The sequence below is a fragment of the Oncorhynchus clarkii genome, chromosome 20, assembly GCF_045791955.1.
Source record: "Oncorhynchus clarkii lewisi isolate Uvic-CL-2024 chromosome 20, UVic_Ocla_1.0, whole genome shotgun sequence".
Classification (NCBI taxonomy): Eukaryota; Metazoa; Chordata; class Actinopteri; order Salmoniformes; family Salmonidae; genus Oncorhynchus; species Oncorhynchus clarkii.
In genome coordinates, this window is record NC_092166.1 from 25,072,741 (window position 1) to 25,092,731 (window position 19,991).

Below are 19,991 nucleotides of genomic sequence, written 5' to 3' on the forward strand. Positions count from 1 at the left end.
GGGTGAAGGTAGGCAACATTATCTCATCCACACTGATCTTCAACACATGGGCCCCACAAGGGAGCGTTCTCAGTCCCCTCCTGCACTCTCATAGTCACTTTACCAATACCTACATGTACCAATTACCTCGACTAACCTGGACCCCCTCACAATGACTCGGTACCGGTACCCCCTGTATTTAGCCTCATTATTGTTATTTTATCGTTACTTTAAAAAACATATTTTTGTTTTACTTTAGGTTATTTAGTAAATATTTTCTTAACTCTATTTCTTGAACAGTAAGTAAGCATTTCACAATAAGGTGTTGTATTCGGCGCATGTGACAAATCAAATTAGATTTTGATTTGAAATGGTCAAACCATACAGACACCGTGGTGAAGAAGGCATGACAGCGACTCTTCAACCTCAGAAGGCTGAACAAATTCAGCCTGTTCTACAGGAGCACCATCGAGAGCATACTGTCGGGCTGTATCACAGCCTGGTACGGCAACTGCACTGCCGCTGACTGCAAGGCTCTACAGAGGGTGGTACGCTCAGCCGAACGCACCATTGGGTGCACACTGACTGCCCTCTAGTACACATACAACACAAGGTGTGGTCGGAAGGCCAAGAAAATCATCAAAGGCCTCAGCCACCTGAGCCACAGCATGTTCTCCCAGCTTCCATCACTGAAGGACATTTACCCTGCCCTCACCCCCCTCAGTCACTTCTCTTTGACCTGCAATGTTGGAGCTCGGGGCTTAAGAATTTCACTGAACCCTGCAAATGCATCTGTGACCCTGTGCATGTGACTAATAAAATCATCTAAGTTTAAAAGATCGTCATTGGGTTAATCAGTCCCTCAGGATTCCGCGATTCTGCGATCGCATAATTCAATGCAAAATCAACCAATCAACGCATATTATGCGAGAGCTCGCAATTTTCACCAATTCCCGCACTTTACCGCATAAAATTGTCCAATCAAAAGCGGGTTCGTAATTTTGACGAATTACTGCACTTTTACCGTGGAAAATGGCCCAATCCAACCACCGAGAACATTCCGCAATTTCCTGTTTAATTTAATACTCAAAGAGAGAGAGCGAGAGATGTATTCTGCTTAAAATCGTTCTAAAACTGAGCACATTACTTTTATTGCTTTATATGAAATTAACGTGAAGAAAAAAAAACATTGCAAAATATTTCGCAGAATTTCAGAACAAATGACGCAAAATCAAGAATTCTTGGCCGCAGAAATCACAAAACAAATGTGCCAAAATCCTGGAGGGACTGGTTAATAATAGTAAAGCTAATAGTCTGTTGTTTACTGATACACTGTACTGTACATGTCATCCTGTCCCAAAGTAACTTCATTAGCTGTGTGTGCTGATAAAGGGTATCTAATACAATAACACTGTGTAAACAGATTAGCTGTGGTTTATATCTGATTTATGGCACCCATTTACTGTACTGGAGGAGATTATGTTGTGTGTAAATATATGTCTTTGTCATGTCTTTATCATTCATCAGGTGTGAAGAGCATTGTAAAAGGTAATTTGAAAACAGAGGTAACGAAAAGGACAAGACAAGTAATTACGGAAATGAATGGACAAAGTCAAATATAATCCACCAATGCCCACCAGGTGGCAACATAGACCTCCCAGGAAGGCCTCCTATGAGAAAAATAGTACAAACAGGCAGCAACCATTCCCTGAGACAAACACAATAATGACTCAACTCCAAAGACCTTGGCTGTGGGTTCTCTGATTCAGTTGACAGAAAATGAGGATGGTCTACAAAGGATGATGAAGACCAGCATACAGAGATTGTGAGTGGGAGAGTGGTGATTGATGGGTATATTGGACAATGAACAACCATGTTGAGTCATCGATCCCCTCTCTAAGAATGAGATACGGATTATGAAATAACTTATTGACCGCATTCAAGAACACTGGTCAACACAATCTTCAGTACAGTGTGACAGCAGACATCCAACAATTTCTATTGCTGCATAGAAGACTGCTGTATAAAATACCATATGGATAATTACAGGGTATGAATAGCAGGGTTGGGGTCAATTCTGGATTGCATTGTGACTTGCTCTTTAATTCCAATAAAATTATTTTATTTGAATTTGAATTGGCCACACCCCATAGAAAGCAGAATTTGAATATGGAATACACAATGGGGAGGAAAAACAGCCGCATAAAAAAAATTATATAACAAAATATAATTAATTCCATTCCATTCCCCAACTTGTTTTTCAACCACTCCACACATTTCTTGTTAACAAACTATAGGTGAGGAAAGTGTAAAATAGGGGGTTCAACATAAGTCCTATAAATCTCCCCTAGCCAACCTCACTAATCATGGAACTGTGTGATGACAATGTACAGTCCAGCCGTTGTGAACCGTGCGTCAGGCTCCGGGTTTAAACTGCTACGTATGGTCTGTGTTCCATAATGATTCAAAAACTCCCAAATTATTGCACATTCTTGTAATAAGTTAGCCTAATATGATCCACTAATGCTTGCGATCCTCAGGAACAACCACACAAACGTGACCGAGGAAAGAAAGTTAAACTGACAATGTTTTTATATATTTGTTATTTTACTAGGTAAGTTGACTGAGAACACATTCTCATTTACAGCAACAATCTGGGGAATAGTTCTGGAGGGGGGATGAATGAGCCAATTGGAAGCTGGGGATGATTAGGTGGCCATGGTTCTAAGAGGGCCAGATTGAGAATTTAGCCAGGACACTACATTTTTTAGACGAGTGCCATAGGATCTTTATTGACCACTGAGACTCAGGACACCCGTTTAACGTCCCATCCAAAAGGCAACATCCTACACAGTGCAATGTCCCCAATAACTGCCCTGGGATAAAAAAAAAATTAGACCAGAGGAAAGGTTGCCTCCTACTGGCCCTCCAACACCACTTCCAGCAGTACCTATTCTCCCATCTAGGGACCAACCAGAGCCAACCCTGCTTAGCTTTAGAGGCAAGCCAGCAGTGGGATGCAGGGACTATTCTGCTGGCTAATGGAATGATGCAAAATGTAAGGAAACTAACACTAAAGTGACAGTTAGAAATGTATGTGGGTATTACTGAAGGTGGCTCCCGATTGTGGTTCATATTTAACATGATACAAACTGTCAAATAAAAATGTGACAATCCCGGGCATATAATTCAAACATTCTAAAGCCTATACATGAACTCGGCAGGTTCGGCCCTACAGAAGCCTGTAGTTTGGGTCTCCACATTTCATCTACACAAATGATGAGGGCACACATTCTGAATATTCTGAATAGCGGCACAGGTATTTATAGCCTTCTTCACTGTGGAAAAGGGGCCGCAATACATGACATGTTGATATGATTTTCAGTTTGCTTCCATGTCTGGTTAACATTAGTCAGAATACAAATAGAGCGAAAAGTGCATAAAAAGGGAATTACGTCCGTTTACATGTTTAACTCGGGTCGGAATTCTCCATCAAAGGAACTGTTGCTCCAATCCACTGCACACGTTGCCAGATCATCACCGCTCAATAACACCCTTCCTATTGCATTACATAACCCCAAAGACATACAGACAACTTCTCGTTTCCTGTCACTACAGTGATAAATCAGCGCTGGGGGTGTTGTGAAGAGACCCACATCCTGCGCTGTCTAGTGCGGTCGGCTTTGTGTGGCACTCTCTCTGCTCTGCATGACAATCCTATCCTGTCTCACTACTATATCACCCTCTCACCAAGCATTCTGCTCTGATAAGATAGGGAGAGGGGCGCACACACACACACACATACACACACACACACACACGCACGCACACTCCAGTCTGATGATGCTGCTCTGAGATCAGGTCCTGCAGTTCAGGAGTCATTCCATAAACCTAGTGCAGACAAATATTATGCAACTATGTGGCTGTCTATTCGCACTATAAATAACATGCATATCTAATATCGCGCTTAGGCCTACACATTGGATTATAGCATTAGGTAAGCTTAACTGTGAGTTTACAATCTAGAAATCTAATCAAATATGAAAGCCAATAGGTTTTATGAGAGCTTAGTCAGTAACAACTAATTAGACAGTTGATGGCTAATCCTGCTTGATACTGTACACCAGTCTTGTGAAAGACTGGTTTCCAGCTGCACACTATCAAAAACGGCTACTGTAGGCCTACATAGTGCCAGACTAGCCGATGGGGATATAAGTGTGTTATAATGGGTTTATACTCCTCTCAAAAAATGGATTTGGGATCCAGAATGCCCTGTGGTTGAATTACAGTGACCACTAGAGAGCGAAGAGGTACCACTGTCACCTTGAGCCTAAGGCTGCTATTATAACACTCTATAAAAAAACATCAATCCCATGTAGTAATCCAGTGATATAAGGGGTGACATTGAAAGTAAAACCATTATCCAACAAAACAAATCAATGAGGGAAAAAATGTAAATAAATTAATGGAGAAATTAAGATCGTATTGAGCAGAACATTTTCCAAATGACCACATTACAAATGGCGGTACAGTAATAGTGTGGATGGCAACCAGTTGCAGAGTGAGATTGCAGCGATGCAGACATGAATTAATGAACATTGCCTAAACACAGAGACACAGAGACAAGCGTGGAGAGCTCTGGGGACAGGGAGACAGTGAAATACAACCAGATGTTTCTCTTTATGTAATTACTTACAAACACTAGCCATAGATAGCCTTTGTCTCTGAGGAGAGGGGAAAACTAATCTTAAAAAACTACAATCAAATTGTCTCTATTTTTTGTTATGATTATATTGGCTTGCTTATTCTTTTAAAACAATGTACAGAATAGGTGGAGTTTATTTGTGATTCCATGCCCTATGTTTTGATACTGCTGCAATCCTGGGGTGTAACTAACAAGCGTTCTCTGTCCTGCTGGTATTTGTAGTTCTGTTAGAAAAGCTCAGTTGTATGCAGTAGTGAAGGTGCATTTGTAGTTCGCCTACCCTCATACAGCCAGTCACTCAGGCCATTGAAGATGACTCGCTCCTTCCCTGTGGACACCAGGCGAATGGTTCTGCTCTCCACTGTCGCTCTGTAGTAGATGTTGTTCTCAAAGATAAAGATCTGGGGAAAGAAAGGACATGATGCTGGGTATGGTACCTCCAAAATAACAGTTTTGTGCATTTCAGTGATTTTGCTTTTGCCTCTTGACGTGTTTCAAATGTTGTCTTCTCTGCTTGACACTATGGCTGCCTTGTAATTACTAGATTGTACCTTTCCGCACAATATTAACCACTTTGACTGACACTCCTCCTGGGTAATCTTCATCACAGTGTGACAGACACTCAGTCCTAAAAAAGAAGATTCATCCTCCAGCCTGTAGACATATCCACTTACACACACCATGCACAGAAGAGTCCCATACGAGTCTAAGCCCTGTCTAAGCTGTGGGAGGGAGGGGGCATTCTACTAAGCTACAACATATGCAATTGTTTATAGAAGGTCATACCAAGGATCATTTCACCATTTGATTTAGAATTTTAAGGCCCCTTGAAGTATCAAAAAATACATATAAAAAACTATTAGATGACATTTGGGAGGGGGGTTACTGCTATCAGCCCAGACAAACGCAGTGAATAACGGATTGGAACAACAGAGAGTCTTTAAAAAAAAATTCTGAGGTGTCTGTTCTATTATCTGAGAGATAGAAGAAAGATAGGGAAACATTTTTGTAATCATTTTTTGCATTTATTTAACCTCTTATTTTTGCTTCTAACAGTCTCCATATATACTGTACTTCCAGTCATTAAAAAAACAACTGATACAGGGGGACGTTGTGATGCCTGTGGGCTTCCTAGGGCAAAACAACTGACAAGTATTGTACGGGAGAGTCTCATCTTTCCATAGAGGTGTAATAATAATAATAATAATAGTCTGTAGGCCAAACCGATTTTGTGAGAATACCGATTTTCAGAATGTCTCATGGTCTGACAAACACCGCTCTGGCTCTGTCACCTTTCACCACAGATGGGATGTCTCATGGTCTGACAAACACCGCTCTAGCTCTGTCACCTTTCACCACAGATGGGATGTCTCATGGTCTGACAAACACCGCTCTAGCTGTCACCTTTCACCACAGATGGGATGTCTCATGGTCTGACAAACACCGCTCTGGCTCTGTCACCTTTCACCACAGATGGGATGTCTCATGGTCTGACAAACACAGCTCTGGCTCTGTCACCTTTCACCACAGATGGGATGTCTCATGGTCTGACAAACACCGCTCTGGCTCTGTCACCTTTCACCACAGATGGGATGTCTCATGGTCTGACAAACACAGCTCTGGCTCTGTCCCCTTTCACCACAGATGGGATGTCTCATGGTCTAACAAACACACTCTAGCTCTGTCACCTTTCACCACAGATGGGATGTCTCATGGTCTGACAAACACCGCTCTAGCTCTGTCACCTTTCACCACAGATGGGATGTCTCATGGTCTGACAAACACAGCTCTAGCTCTGTCACCTTTCACCACAGATGGGATGTCTCATGGTCTGACAAACACCGCTCTAGATCTGTCACCTTTCACCACAGATGAGGAAGTGTGACTTAGGCGGATGTGGTGTATTGAGACACATCCAGTCACACAAAAGGGAATATACTGTAACGTTGCGGATAAAGTTTGGAATGATAATTTCATGTGTACAACATCTAAAGACGGTTTCTAAAAGGACTTGTTTGTGAGTTTATGGGGCCTTTGTTCATGTTTTTCCAGGGCCCCCAGACACAACGAGGATGAGGAAGTGATTTGCTGTTTGGGGTAAGTTTCTTCCCAAAATGTGAAATCACAAAAAAGGTGTCTGTAACATGCCATTTCCATCAAAAGATTTGGTTGAGAAAAATAAAACTTCTCCTTTAAGAAGAGACTACTGTTGGGTGGATGAGTGTGTGGCACCACCACCAATCCACCGTCAATCCACTCTCCTCTCCTTCAGCTTTACCATGCGTTGGTGGGAGAGGAACACAATGTGTCTTTGAAGTACACAGATCAGACTCTCCTTTATTATTTTCCATGGTCTTAAGTCACAGGGATGATGATTCTCTTTCATATTCTTGGTATTTGTTTAAAAGTCAAGGGTTGATGTGGACGGGGAATTAAAACGGGACATTTTCCAGCTTGTAGGTGGAATGTATCTCTTGACTAATCAGTTACCATTCATTATATCAATAAGGTTTGGGAACAAAGGTAGAAACAAAATTTGAAAAAAAAAATGAAAGTAGAGAAGATAATAAAAAGATTTCAAAAGGTAAAAAGAGATGAAAGTAGAACCATCAAAAGAAACCTGTGGAGCATGTGAACGCCTTCCTGTGTGTACAGTATGTGTGTGTGTTTGTTTGTGTGTGTGTGTGGACCCAGCTAGTTGATTGCTCTGTCATGATAGAGTAATTGCCCATGGCTTAATGATCACAGTAGGATGCTTCTCTGTCTCCTGGTTCCACAGATCACACACATGATGCTCCAGTACACACACACACACACACACACACACACACACACACACACACACACACACACACACGTTGATGTAATTCTGTATAATGGATGATTCTGACCATTCTGACAGTTTTTATTATGCAAAATCATTACGTCCACAAACGGGAGAAGAATAACTGGTGTATCAATAACTGGTGGGTGACTTCTGTGTCTCTTTGATATTTTAAGTAGTAATCGTACACCAATATCGACTTTTAAAAGCCTGTTGAACTAAATTAAGTGCCCTTGAATAAAGACCCCATGGAGAATTCAATAAATCAGATTTTTTTGTATGAATAAAGACTTGTCAAAATTCTTCATTTTAGCATGTTCCTATGTGCACCCTCTGTGACTTCTAGGAAGATTTTAACATGTTCCTATGTGCACCCTCTGTGACTTCTAGGAAGATTTTAACCCACTTTGCCCCACTATTTCTCCAGGTTTTCACCATCATTGTAAAGCCCTAGGTATTGTGTTTCTTTGACAGTCATTTCTGAAGATTAGTATTCATCTCATGTGATTTGTGATTAATTTATGTCTGTCCCTCATGTTAAGGTCATCCCTGATACTTGAACCGATCCCTCGTTTTGATATGATGTAACCAATCCTTTTAAAATGTGTTTTTCAAATGAAACATTGATCATCTAATAGTCAAATCATAGTGTAAAAGCAGGTGAGCTGGTTCTACGTTTTGGGGAAATGTTCTGTTGTTTTGTGGTCGAGCACAACACGTAAACCCTGTTACCCATAGATAGAAAGGCTATAAATGTTTTAAATAACAATTTCCCAAAAATTGTGAAGCTTGCATTTACAGTAATTGCCAATCTCTGTTGCACAAAACAAACTTCCATTCTCCCTGTTACATGGGGATTTATGGCAGATTTAAGATGAAATCGTCAACCCTGCTATGGTCAACCCTGTTATGGTCAACCCTGTTATGGTCAACCCTGTTACTTTATTTGGCACATACACGAATAGGCACTTACTTACTGTATTACATTTTTTCAGAATAACTCGTTTTTTATGAGGTTGAAAATTGTGCTCTTTATGACAGAATGTTAAAATTAGGTGGAGAAATAAAATGTGGGACCAAGATACACTTTTCAAAAGCCACCGAATTGGTGGAACGACCCTGGTATCATTGGCTCAAGCTGAGAGAAAACACATCCGCTCAGACAGTTCACAGCTCTAGCTCTTCAATAAACCAAACACGCAGCTACTGTAGACATCAAAACAAAAAGGAACCAATCGGGTCATCTATAACCATATGCAAATGGGCCTGCTTTCTCCCTTGGCAGGCAAGATCTCATATTTTACTAGCTTGAAGTGTTTATATTGTTCCCTTTTTAAATTTGTCGGTCGACTAATTTAGGCAAATTATATGATAAGAGCTCTAAGGTAACAAGCAACAGAGTTGCAGTACAAGGTAATAGTCGGTGGAGAAACACAAGGGAATACCGCCCACTACTGTTATTCTGTAAGCAGTCCTCCAATATAAAGTGCTGTTGTGAGGTGAATGAGAACCTGCAGTGTACCAACCAGGGAAAACAACAAGGAGGTACACTTCTATTTTTTCGAAAAACGTATCTCCTTCGACTCAATAACAACAATGACTGCTTCCTGCTTTAACCGCAGCGACGGTTTTGACATCATCGTCTCCGGAGTGGTGCTCTGTAGAAAGGGAACGCACAAAGGGGCGTATCACGGTGTCTGTCAACTCTCCCTTTGGCAGGCCTTAAAAAAGTATCACGGTGTCTGTCAACTCTTCCTTTGGCAGGCCTTAAAAAAGTATCACGGTGTCTGTCAACTCTCCCTTTGGCAGGCCTTAAAAAAGTATCACAGTGTCTGTCAACTCTCCCTTTGGCAGGCCTTAAAAAAGTATCACGGTGTCTGTCAACTCTCCCTTTGAAAGGCCTTAAAAAAGTTGGAATGATAATTTGTTTTGAGTTCAAGGCTGGAGCATATCGGTAATGGAGGTATACGGGTGTGTGTCTTTTTCAGTGAGACGGTGAGCCTGTAGGCAGGTGAGTAGACAGGTGTGTGGGGTCTCTTACCAACTGTTGGCCCTTGGGTCCCCATCCAGCATACTGCAGGAGGGAGTTCCGTACCTCAGGAGGATTCAGACTCCACGTTTCCCTGTGGAGATACAACACACACTCTGTGTGTCTTTGTTTGTTTCAGGGCGCGTGTCTCAGACTGTGCACAAAAATACATGGAATCTTCCAGTGAACTATCTAGGTTGCTTCTGTCATGGTACTATCAATCAGTCAGAGACAAATTTAGCAAATGTTCGCTTAACTTTAAGACTGAGTATAAATATGGAACAAAAAGCAGACCAGACAGAGCTAGTACATAACAAGTGGCCTTTACCTTGGCTGATGTTAGGGATGGTGTTTTAAATATATCCACCAGATGGCAGCACAAGTGCATGGATTTGACTTTGCTGATGCTAAGCACTTGTTAATGCAGCGTTCATGTGCTCGTCGAAACTAGGAAACTCCCGACTTGCTAACAGGTTGTAATTACACACATGCCGAGTTCAACCAGTAAGCAAGTCGAGACACCACACTTTTTTATGTTTCAATGAAAGTCAATGAACTAAGAAGGCCAGACCCAGCTGCTATTGCATTGGTGTCTATAGGAGACACAGCCAGTTAAGTAGACCGAAACAGACCTTTTTTTTCCAATGGTAAATGGCCTGATTGAACTATCTTCATTTATTCATCATCTTTGGTAGAAAGTCAAACTGTCACAAAGAACAGTCAGCAATTTCCTTACATACACAGACAGAGAGACAGACAGAGACATACATACATATACAGACAGATAGAGAGACATACATATACAGAAAGACAGAGAGAGACATACATATACAGACAGACAGAGAGACATATATACACAGACATACAGAGAGACATATATACACAGACATACAGAGAGACATATACAGACAGAGACAGACAGACAGACATACTGACAGACAGACAGACAGACAGACATACAGATAGAGAGAGAGACACATATACATACACAGACAGACAGACAGACAGACAGAGAGAGAGAGAGAAAGACAGAGAGACATACATATACAGACAGAGAGAAATACACATACAGACAGACAGAGAGACATATACAGACAGAGACAGACAGACATACATACACAGACAGACAGACAGAGAGACAGACATACATATACAGACAGACAGACAGAGAGACATACATATACAGACATACAGAGAAACATACATACACAGACAGACAGAGAGACATATACAGACAGACAGACATATACAGACAGAGAGAGAGAGACAGACAGACATACATACACAGACAGAGAGAGAGAGACAGACAGACAGACATATACAGACAGAGAGAGACATACATACACATACAGACAGAGAGACATACATACACAGACAGAGAGACAGACAGAGACAGACAGACAGACAGACAGACAGACAGACAGACAGACAGAGACATACATACATATACAGACAGACAGAGAGACATACATATACAGACAGATAGAGAGATATACATTTAGAGACAGACAGAGAGAGAGATACATACATATACAGACAGACAGAGAGACATAGACAGACAGAGACAGACAGAGACAGACAGACAGACATATACAGACAGACAGAGAGACACAGAGAGACATACAGTGCCTTGCGAAAGTATTCGGCCCCCTTGAACTTTGTGACCTTTTGCCACATTTCAGGCTTCAAACATAAAGATATAAAACTGTATTTTTTTGTGAAGAATCAACAACAAGTGGGACACAATCATGAAGTGGAACGACATTTATTGGATATTTCAAACTTTTTTAACAAATCAAAAACTGAAACATTGGGCGTGCAAAATTATTCAGCCCCTTTACTTTCAGTGCAGCAAACTCTCCCCAGAGGTTCAGTGAGGATCTCTGAATGATCCAATGTTGACCTAAATGACTAATGATGATAAATACAATCCACCTGTGTGTAATCAAGTCTCCGTATAAATGCACCTGCACTGTGATAGTCTCAGAGGTCCGTTAAAAGCGCCGAGAGCATCATGAAGAACAAGGAACACACCAGGCAGGTCCGAGATACTGTTGTGAAGAAGTTTAAAACCGGATTTGGATACAAAAAGATTTCCCAAGCTTTAAACATCCCAAGGAGTACTGTGCAAGCGATAATATTGAAATGGAAGGAGTATCAGACCACTGCAAATCTACCAAGACCTAGCCGTCCCTCTAAACTTTCAGCTCATACAAGGAGAAGACTGATCAGAGATGCAGCCAAGAGGCCCATGATCACTCTGGATGAACTGCAGAGATCTACAGCTGAGGTGGGAGACTCTGTCCATAGGACAACAATCAGTCGTATATTGCACAAATCTGGCCTTTATGGAAGAGTGGCAAGAAGAAAGCCATTTCTTAAAGATATCCATAAAAAGTGTTGTTTAAAGTTTGCCACAAGCCACCTGGGAGACACACCAAACATGTGGAAGAAGGTGCTCTGGTCAGATGAAACCAAAATTGAACTTTTTGGCAACAATGCAAAACGTTATGTTTGGCGTAAAAGCAACACAGCTGAACACACCATCCCCACTGTCAAACATGGTGGTGGCAGCATCATGGTTTGGGCCTGCTTTTCTTCAGCAGGGACAGGGAAGATGGTTAAAATTGATGGGAAGATGGATGGAGCCAAATACAGGACCATTCTGGAAGAAAACCTGATGGAGTCTGCAAAAGACCTGAGACTGGGACGGAGATTTGTCTTCCAACAAGACAATGATCCAAAACATAAAGCAAAATCTACAATGGAATGGTTCAAAAATAAACATATCCAGGTGTTAGAATGGCCAAGTCAAAGTCCAGACCTGAATCCAATCGAGAATCTGTGGAAAGAACTGAAAACTGCTGTTCACAAATGCTCTCCATCCAACCTCACTGAGCTCGAGCTATTTTGCAAGGAGGAATGGGAAAAAATTTCAGTCTCTCGATGTGCAAAACTGATAGAGACATACCCCAAGCGACTTACAGCTGTAATCGCAGCAAAAGGTGGCGCTACAAAGTATTAACTTAAGGGGGCTGAATAATTTTGCACGCCCAATTTTTCAGTTTTTGATTTGTTAAAAAAGTTTGAAATATCCAATAAATGTCGTTCCACTTTATGATTGTGTCCCACTTGTTGTTGATTCTTCACAAAAAAATACAGTTTTATATCTTTATGTTTGAAGCCTGAAATGTGGCAAAAGGTCGCAGAGTTCAAGGGGGCCGAATACTTTCGCAAGGCACTGTATATACATACACAGACAGACATACATACATATACAGACAGACAGAGAGACATACATACACAGACAGAGAGAGAGACATATACATACACAGACAGAGAGACATACATACACAGACAGACAGACAGACAGAGACAGATATACATACATATACAGACAGACAGAGAGACATACATATACAGACATACAGAGAAACATACATACACAGACAGACAGACAGAGACATACATACACAGACAGACAGACAGACAGAGACAGATATACAGACAGAGACAGACAGACATACATACACAGACAGAGAGACAGACATACATACACAGACAGAGAGACAGACAGACATACACAGACAGACAGAGAAACATATACAGACAGAGACAGACATACATATACAGACAGACAGAGATACATACATATACAGACAGAGAGACATATACAGACATAGACAGACAGACATACATTCACAGACAGACAGACAGACAGACAGACAGACAGACAGACAGACAGACAGACAGACACAGACACAGACATACATATACAGACAGAGAGAAATACATATACAGACAGACAGAGAGACATATACAGACAGAGACAGACAGACATGCATACACAGACAGAGAGACATATACAGACAGAGACAGACAGACATACATACATACACAGACAGAGAGAGAGAGAGACAGAGACATACATGCATATACAGACAGACAGAGAGAGAGAGAGACATACATATACAGACAGACAGAGAGACATACATACACAGACAGACAGACACAGAGAGACAGAGAGACAGACACAGACAGACAGACAGACAGACAGACAGACAGACAGACAGACAGACAGACAGACAGACAGACAGACAGACAGACAGAGACAGACATACATATACAGACAGACAGAGAGACATACATATACAGACAGACAGAGAGACATATACAGACATACATACACAGACAGAGAGACAGAGACAGACAGACAGACAGACAGACAGACAGACAGACAGACAGACAGACAGACATACATATACAGACATACAGAGAAACATACATACACAGACAGAGAGACAGACAGAGAGACATACATATACAGAGAGAAATACATATACAGACAGACAGAGAGACAGAGAGACAGAGACAGACAGACAGAGACAGACATACATATACAGACAGACAGAGAGAGAGACATACATATACAGACATACAGAGAAACATACATACACAGACAGAGAGACATATACAGACAGAGACAGACAGACATACATACACAGACAGAGAGAGAGACAGAGACATACATACATATACAGACAGACAGACAGACATATACAGACAGACAGAGAGACATACATACACAGACATACAGAGAGACATATACAGACAGAGACAGACAGACATACATACACAGACAGAGAGACAGACAGACATACACAGACAGACAGACAGACAGACAGACATACACAGACAGACAGAGAGACAGACAGAGACAGACAGAGAGACAGACAGACAGAGAGAGAGAGACACATACACAGACAGAGAGACAGACAGAGAGACAGACAGACAGACAGACATACAGACAGACAGACAGACAGACAGACAGACGTGCAGACTTACGGGGTGATGAGACTACAGATGATGTAGAATGCCATGTAGGAGTGCTGGTAGATCTGCAGAGACAAACACAGCTTCAGCTTCCAACCTCAGAAGACAGAATCACCCAATAAACTCTGAAACGGAGACAAAAGGAAAAGTGTGGTCCTTTCTACTCACTGGGGCCACGTTGTAGGCCAACAACACATGTTCCAGGTCTGGAGATATTTGGTACTTGGTGGCTTTATACATTTCCTGGAAAAGAGAGAAGTGAGGACATTTTGAGTCGTTTATTACAAATGAGCGTCACACTGTACATACTGTATTTAAATACCATATCACCTTCTGAAACAGTTTTGGGAATAAATATAACCTAATGCTCACAAACATCCTGTTCTCCACCAAAACGACCCTCTCCTGTGTTTCGACGTTGAGTTTGACCACATCCCCTTCTTGTGTTCGATACAGCAGTACATTGTCTGGAAATAATAAACAGCACAGAGGAGAGAGAATTACATATTGGAATATGCAGCCGGCTGTTTCAAACAGCACAGATAGTGATGGATCAGGGATTCTAACCTCCTGCCACAGAGGGCTTTGAGGGGCCAGCCTTCCACCCCGGACTTGGGGTAGATTGTTTTCAGGGGGCACAGAGGGCTTTGAGGGGCCAGCCTTCCACCCCGGACTTGGGGTAGATTGTTTTCAGGGGGCACAGAGGGCTTTGAGGGGCCAGCCTTCCACCCTGGACTGGGGGTAGATTGTTTTCAGGGGGCACAGAGGGCTTTGAGGGGCCAGCCTTCCACCCTGGACTGGGGGTAGATTGTTTTCAGGGGGCACAGAGGACTTTGAGGGGCCAGCCTTCCATCCTGGACTGGGGGTAGATTGTTTTCAGGAGGCACAGAGGGCTTTGAGGGGCCAGCCTTCCACCCTGGACTGGGGGTAGATTGTTTTCAGGAGGCACAGAGGGCTTTGAGGGGCCAGCCTTCCACCCTGGACTGGGGGTAGATTGTTTTCAGGAGGCACAGAGGGCTTTGAGGGGCCAGCCTTCCACCCTGGACTGGGGGTAGATTGTTTTCAGGAGGCACAGAGGGCCTATTGGAGCTGGCCCTGCTGGCAATCCTGTTCCCTCTGCAGTATAATATACAGTAGTTGTAGGGTGTGATGGTGGTAGGCCATTTTCCCACTATTGTTACGACCCAAACCGTATTGTGCTGGCTCAGAAATGTTTTTCTATGGTGGATGCATAACTACGCCAGCACAGTAGAGCTTGGCTCCGCTTTGCTGAGTACTATGAAAAGGGTAGTGTTGTTCTCTAGACCCAAGCCACTTCAGTGTCACTGTGTCCTGTTCGGATAAATCCCCCTCCCAAGAGAAGAGGAGACGAGAGAAAAGGCCTCTGTGCTGCTATCTCCAATGTTTTTACCCTTCAAATAAAGGATGATTGAATAGCCATCTCATCTTCCTTGCTTACTATCCGCCACAACAATAACACAATGGTGCTGATGCTAGTGATACTGGCAGGATTTCATATTGCTGGACATAATGGCCTTCTTTTTATGGTGGTGGTGTGTTTTTACGATAAATAAACTCTACGTTTACGTTTTGAAAATGTTTTCCTGCTCCAAAGTCAAAATATTTGTTCAGTCATGACAGTTCACCTCTCAAAACACAATAATGGATGCATTAGGTATAATGGAAAGTGTACAGTATGAGTAATGCATAACAACTTTAACAAAAGCGATTCATTAAATTGCTGTAATTAATCAATCAATTAAAAGTAATGAGAGCAGAGAACATTCCAATGTGGTGTTAGACAAAGGACAAGCTTTGAGGTGTGCGTGTGTGTGTGTGTGTGTGTGTGTGTGTGTGTGTGTGTGTGTGTGTGTGTGTGTGTGTGTGTGTGTGTGGGAGGGGGGGGGGACTTGTTTAACCAGTAGTCCCCACATGTATAGAAATCAAACAAAAAGTTGACCATCTGGGGCCATTTTGTTAGTCCCCACAAGGTCAACTGCTATTTCTAGGGGGTTTCGGATTAAGGTTAGAATGAGTGTTAGGGATATAATTAGGTTTAGGGTTAGGAGCTACGGTTAGTTTAAGGGTTAGGGTTAGGAGCTACGGTTAGTTTAAGGGTTAGGAGCTACGGTTAGTTTAAGGGTTAGGGTTAGGAGCTAGGGTTAGAGTTAAGGTTAGGTTTTTGGGTTAAGGTTAGGGTCAGGGTTAAGGTAAGGGTTAGGGTTAGGAGCTACGGTTAGTTTAAGGGTTAGGGTTAGGAGCTACGCTTAGTTTAAGGGTTAGGGTTAGGAGCTAGGGTTAGTTTAAGGGTTAGGGTTAGGAGCTACGGTTAGTTTAAGGGTTAGGGTTAGTAGCTAGGGTTAGAGTTAAGGTTAGGTTTTTGGGTTAAGGTTAGGGTTAGGGTTAGGGTTAGGGTTAAGGTAAGGGTAAGGGTGAGGGTTAGGGAAAATACGATTTTGAATGGGTCTGAATTATGTCCCCTCACAAGGTTAGTTGTACAATACTGTGTGTGTGCTTCTGCTGGTGAGGTGAATTATCATGATCCATCTGCTGAGGGAAATGCCCTTATGCCTGCTGGTGAACATCTCTGCAGCCACCATTTCCCTACATATTATTTGGCTATCTGCAAGGAAAAACACTGGACATCAGCATGTTGCCAACGTCATAATGGGGTGACTAGGCCAAAATATTCTGCCATGATTTAAATGATTAAATTCAGTTTCACTGTAAAGTCCATGGAGAACAAGAGCACCACCTCTTGTCTAGCCCACTGCACTGAGGCTAGGTAACACGGTCACCACCGATAAATCCATGATAATTGAACATTTCAATAAGCATTTCTCAACTTCTTTCAACTTTTTCACTCCGGACGCTTTATCTGGACATGGTTCGTCAGGACCTCCACCATCCGAAGGTAAGTAGTAACATTAACATGATGCCTTCTAACTGCAGTCGCTGTACTCATAATATACAGGAGAACTAAGCTGTTAGCCAGTCTGCCAGCTTAGTGGAGTCTGCCACTAGCACAGTCAGTGTAGTCAGCTCAGCTATCACCATTGAGACAGTGTCTGTGCCTCGACCTAGGTTGGGCAAAACTAAACATGGCGGTGTTCGCCTTAGCAATCTCACTAGAATAAAAACCTCCTCCATTCCTGACATTATTGAAAGAGATTGGGATACCTCACATCTCAAAATAGGGCTACTTAATGTTAGATCCCTCGCTTCCAAGACAGTTATGGTCAATTAACTAATCACTGATCATAATCTTGATGTGATTGGCCTGACTGAAACATGGCTTAAGCCTGATGAATTTGCTGTGTTAAATGAGGCCTCACCTCCTGGTGTCACGTCCTGTCCATAGAGAGTCCTTATTTTCTATGGTGGAGTAGGTCAGGGCGTGACTGGGGGGGGTTAGTCTAGTTTATTATTTCTATGTGGGGTTCTAGTTTTGTTTTTCTATGTTGGTGATTTTGTATGATTCCCAATTAGAGGCAGCTGGTAATCGTTGTCTCCAATTGGGGATCATATTTAGGTAGCCTTTTTTCCACCTGTGGGTTGTGGGATATTGTATTTTGAGTAAGTGTATGTAGCACCGCTGTAGTCAACGTTCGTTGTTCTTTTATTGTTTTTGTTAAGTTTCACTATTAATAAATGCCTTGGTCCGTTTCTACAAACAATCGTGAAACCTGGTTACACTAGTGACCATATCCCTCGCGCATCCCGCAAAGGCGGAGGTGTTGCTAACATTTACGGTAGCAAAAAAAAAAAGCCCAGACGTTTTCGTCTTTTGAACTTCTAGTCATGAAATCTATGCAGCCTACTCAATCACTTTTTATAGCTACTGTTTACAGGCCTCCTGGGCCATATACAGCGTTCCTCACTGAGTTCCCTGAATTCCTATCGGACCTTAGCAGATAATATTCACATTTTTGGTGACTTTAATATTCACATGGAAAATTCCACAGACCCACTCCAAAAGGCTTTCGGAGCCATCATCGACTCAGTGGGTTTTGTCCAACATGTCTCCGGACCTACTCACTGCCACAGTCATACTCTGGACCTAGTTTTGTCCCGTGGAATAAATGTTGTGGATTTTACTGTTTTCCTCATAATCCCGGACTATCGGACCACCATTTTATTACATTTGCAATCGCAACAAATAATATGCTCAGACCCCAACCAAGGATCATCAAAAGTCGTGCTATAATTTCTCAGACAGCCAGAAAGATTCATTGATGCCCTTCCAGACTCCCTCTGCCTACCCAAGGACGTGAGAGGACAAAAATCAGTTAACCACCTAACTGAGGAACTCAATTTAACCTTGCGCAATACCCTAGATGCAGTCGGACCCCTAAAAACTAAAAACATTTGTCATAAGAAACTAGCTCCCTGGTATACAGAAAATACCCAAGCTTTTGAAGCAAGCTCCCAGAAAATTGGAACGGAAATGGTGCCACACCAAACTGGAAGTCTTCCGACTAGCTTGGAAAGACAGTACCGTGCAGTATCGAAGAGCCCTCACTGCTGCTCGATCATCCTATTTTTCCAACTTGAGGAAAATAAGAACAATCCAAAATGTATTTTTGATACTGTCTCAGAGCTAACTAAAAAGCAGCATTCCCCAAGTGAGGATGGCTTTCACTTCAGCAGTGATAAACTCATGAACTTCTTTGAGGAAAAGATCATGATCATTAGAAAGCAAATTACGGACTCCTCATTAAATTTGCATATCCCTCCAAAGCTCAGTTGCCCTGAGTCTGCACAACTCTGCCAGGACCTAGGATCAAGGAAGACACTCAAGTGTTTTAGTACTATATATCTTGACACAATGATCTAAATAATCATGGCCTCTAAACCTTCATGCTGCATGCTGGACCCTATTCCAACTAAACTACTGAAAGAGCTGCTTCCTGTGCTTGGCCCTCCTATGTTGAACATAATAAATGGCTCTCTATCCACCGCATGTGTACCAAAATCACTGAAAGTGGCAGTAATAAAGCCTCTCTTGAAAAAGCAAAAACCTTGACCCAGAAAATATTTGATAAACTATCGGCCTTTATCGAAACTCCCATTCCTCTCAATTATTTTTGAAAAAGCTGTTGGCAGCTACTCACTACCTTCCTGAAGACAAACAATGTATACGAAATGCTTCAGTCTGGTTTTAGACCCCATCATAGCACTGAGACTGCACTTGTGAAGGTGGTAAATTACCTTTTAATGGCGTCAGACCGAGGCTTTGCATCTGTGCTCGTGCTCCTAGACCTTAGTGCTGCTTTTGATACCATCGATCACCACAATCTTTTGGAGAGATTGGAAACCCAAATTGGTCTACATGGACAAGTTCTGGCCTGGTTTAGATCTTATCTGTCAGAAAGATATCAGTTTGCCTCTGTGGATGGTTTGTCCTCTGACAAATCAATTGTACATTTCGGTGTTCCTCAAGGTTCCGTATTTTACCTCTTGGGGGATGTCATCCGAAAACATAATGTTAACTTTCACTGCTATGCGGATGACGCAGCTGTACATTTCAATTAAACATGGTGAAGCCCCAAAATTGCCCTCGCTGGAAGCCTGTGTTTCAAGTGGATAGCTGCAAACGTTCTACTTTTAAACTTGGACAA

At 42.2% G+C, this 19,991-nt stretch overlaps 1 protein-coding gene across 3 annotated transcripts in view; it reads right to left on the reverse strand.

Moving 5' to 3' along the window:
* The window catches only part of LOC139376123 (A-type potassium channel modulatory protein DPP6-like), a 117,189-nt gene that overhangs the window by 13,837 nt on the left and 83,361 nt on the right, over positions 1 to 19,991 (reverse strand). For all 3 annotated transcript variants that reach the window (XM_071118333.1, XM_071118331.1, XM_071118330.1), the window contains exons 4-8: positions 14,743 to 14,837; positions 14,539 to 14,613; positions 14,383 to 14,435; positions 9,550 to 9,631; positions 4,965 to 5,085 (exon numbers count right to left, since the gene is read on the reverse strand). In XM_071118333.1, the coding sequence (XP_070974434.1) occupies positions 4,965 to 5,085; positions 9,550 to 9,631; positions 14,383 to 14,435; positions 14,539 to 14,613; positions 14,743 to 14,837 (426 nt within the window). The remainder of the gene's footprint in view (positions 1 to 4,964; positions 5,086 to 9,549; positions 9,632 to 14,382; positions 14,436 to 14,538; positions 14,614 to 14,742; positions 14,838 to 19,991) is intronic.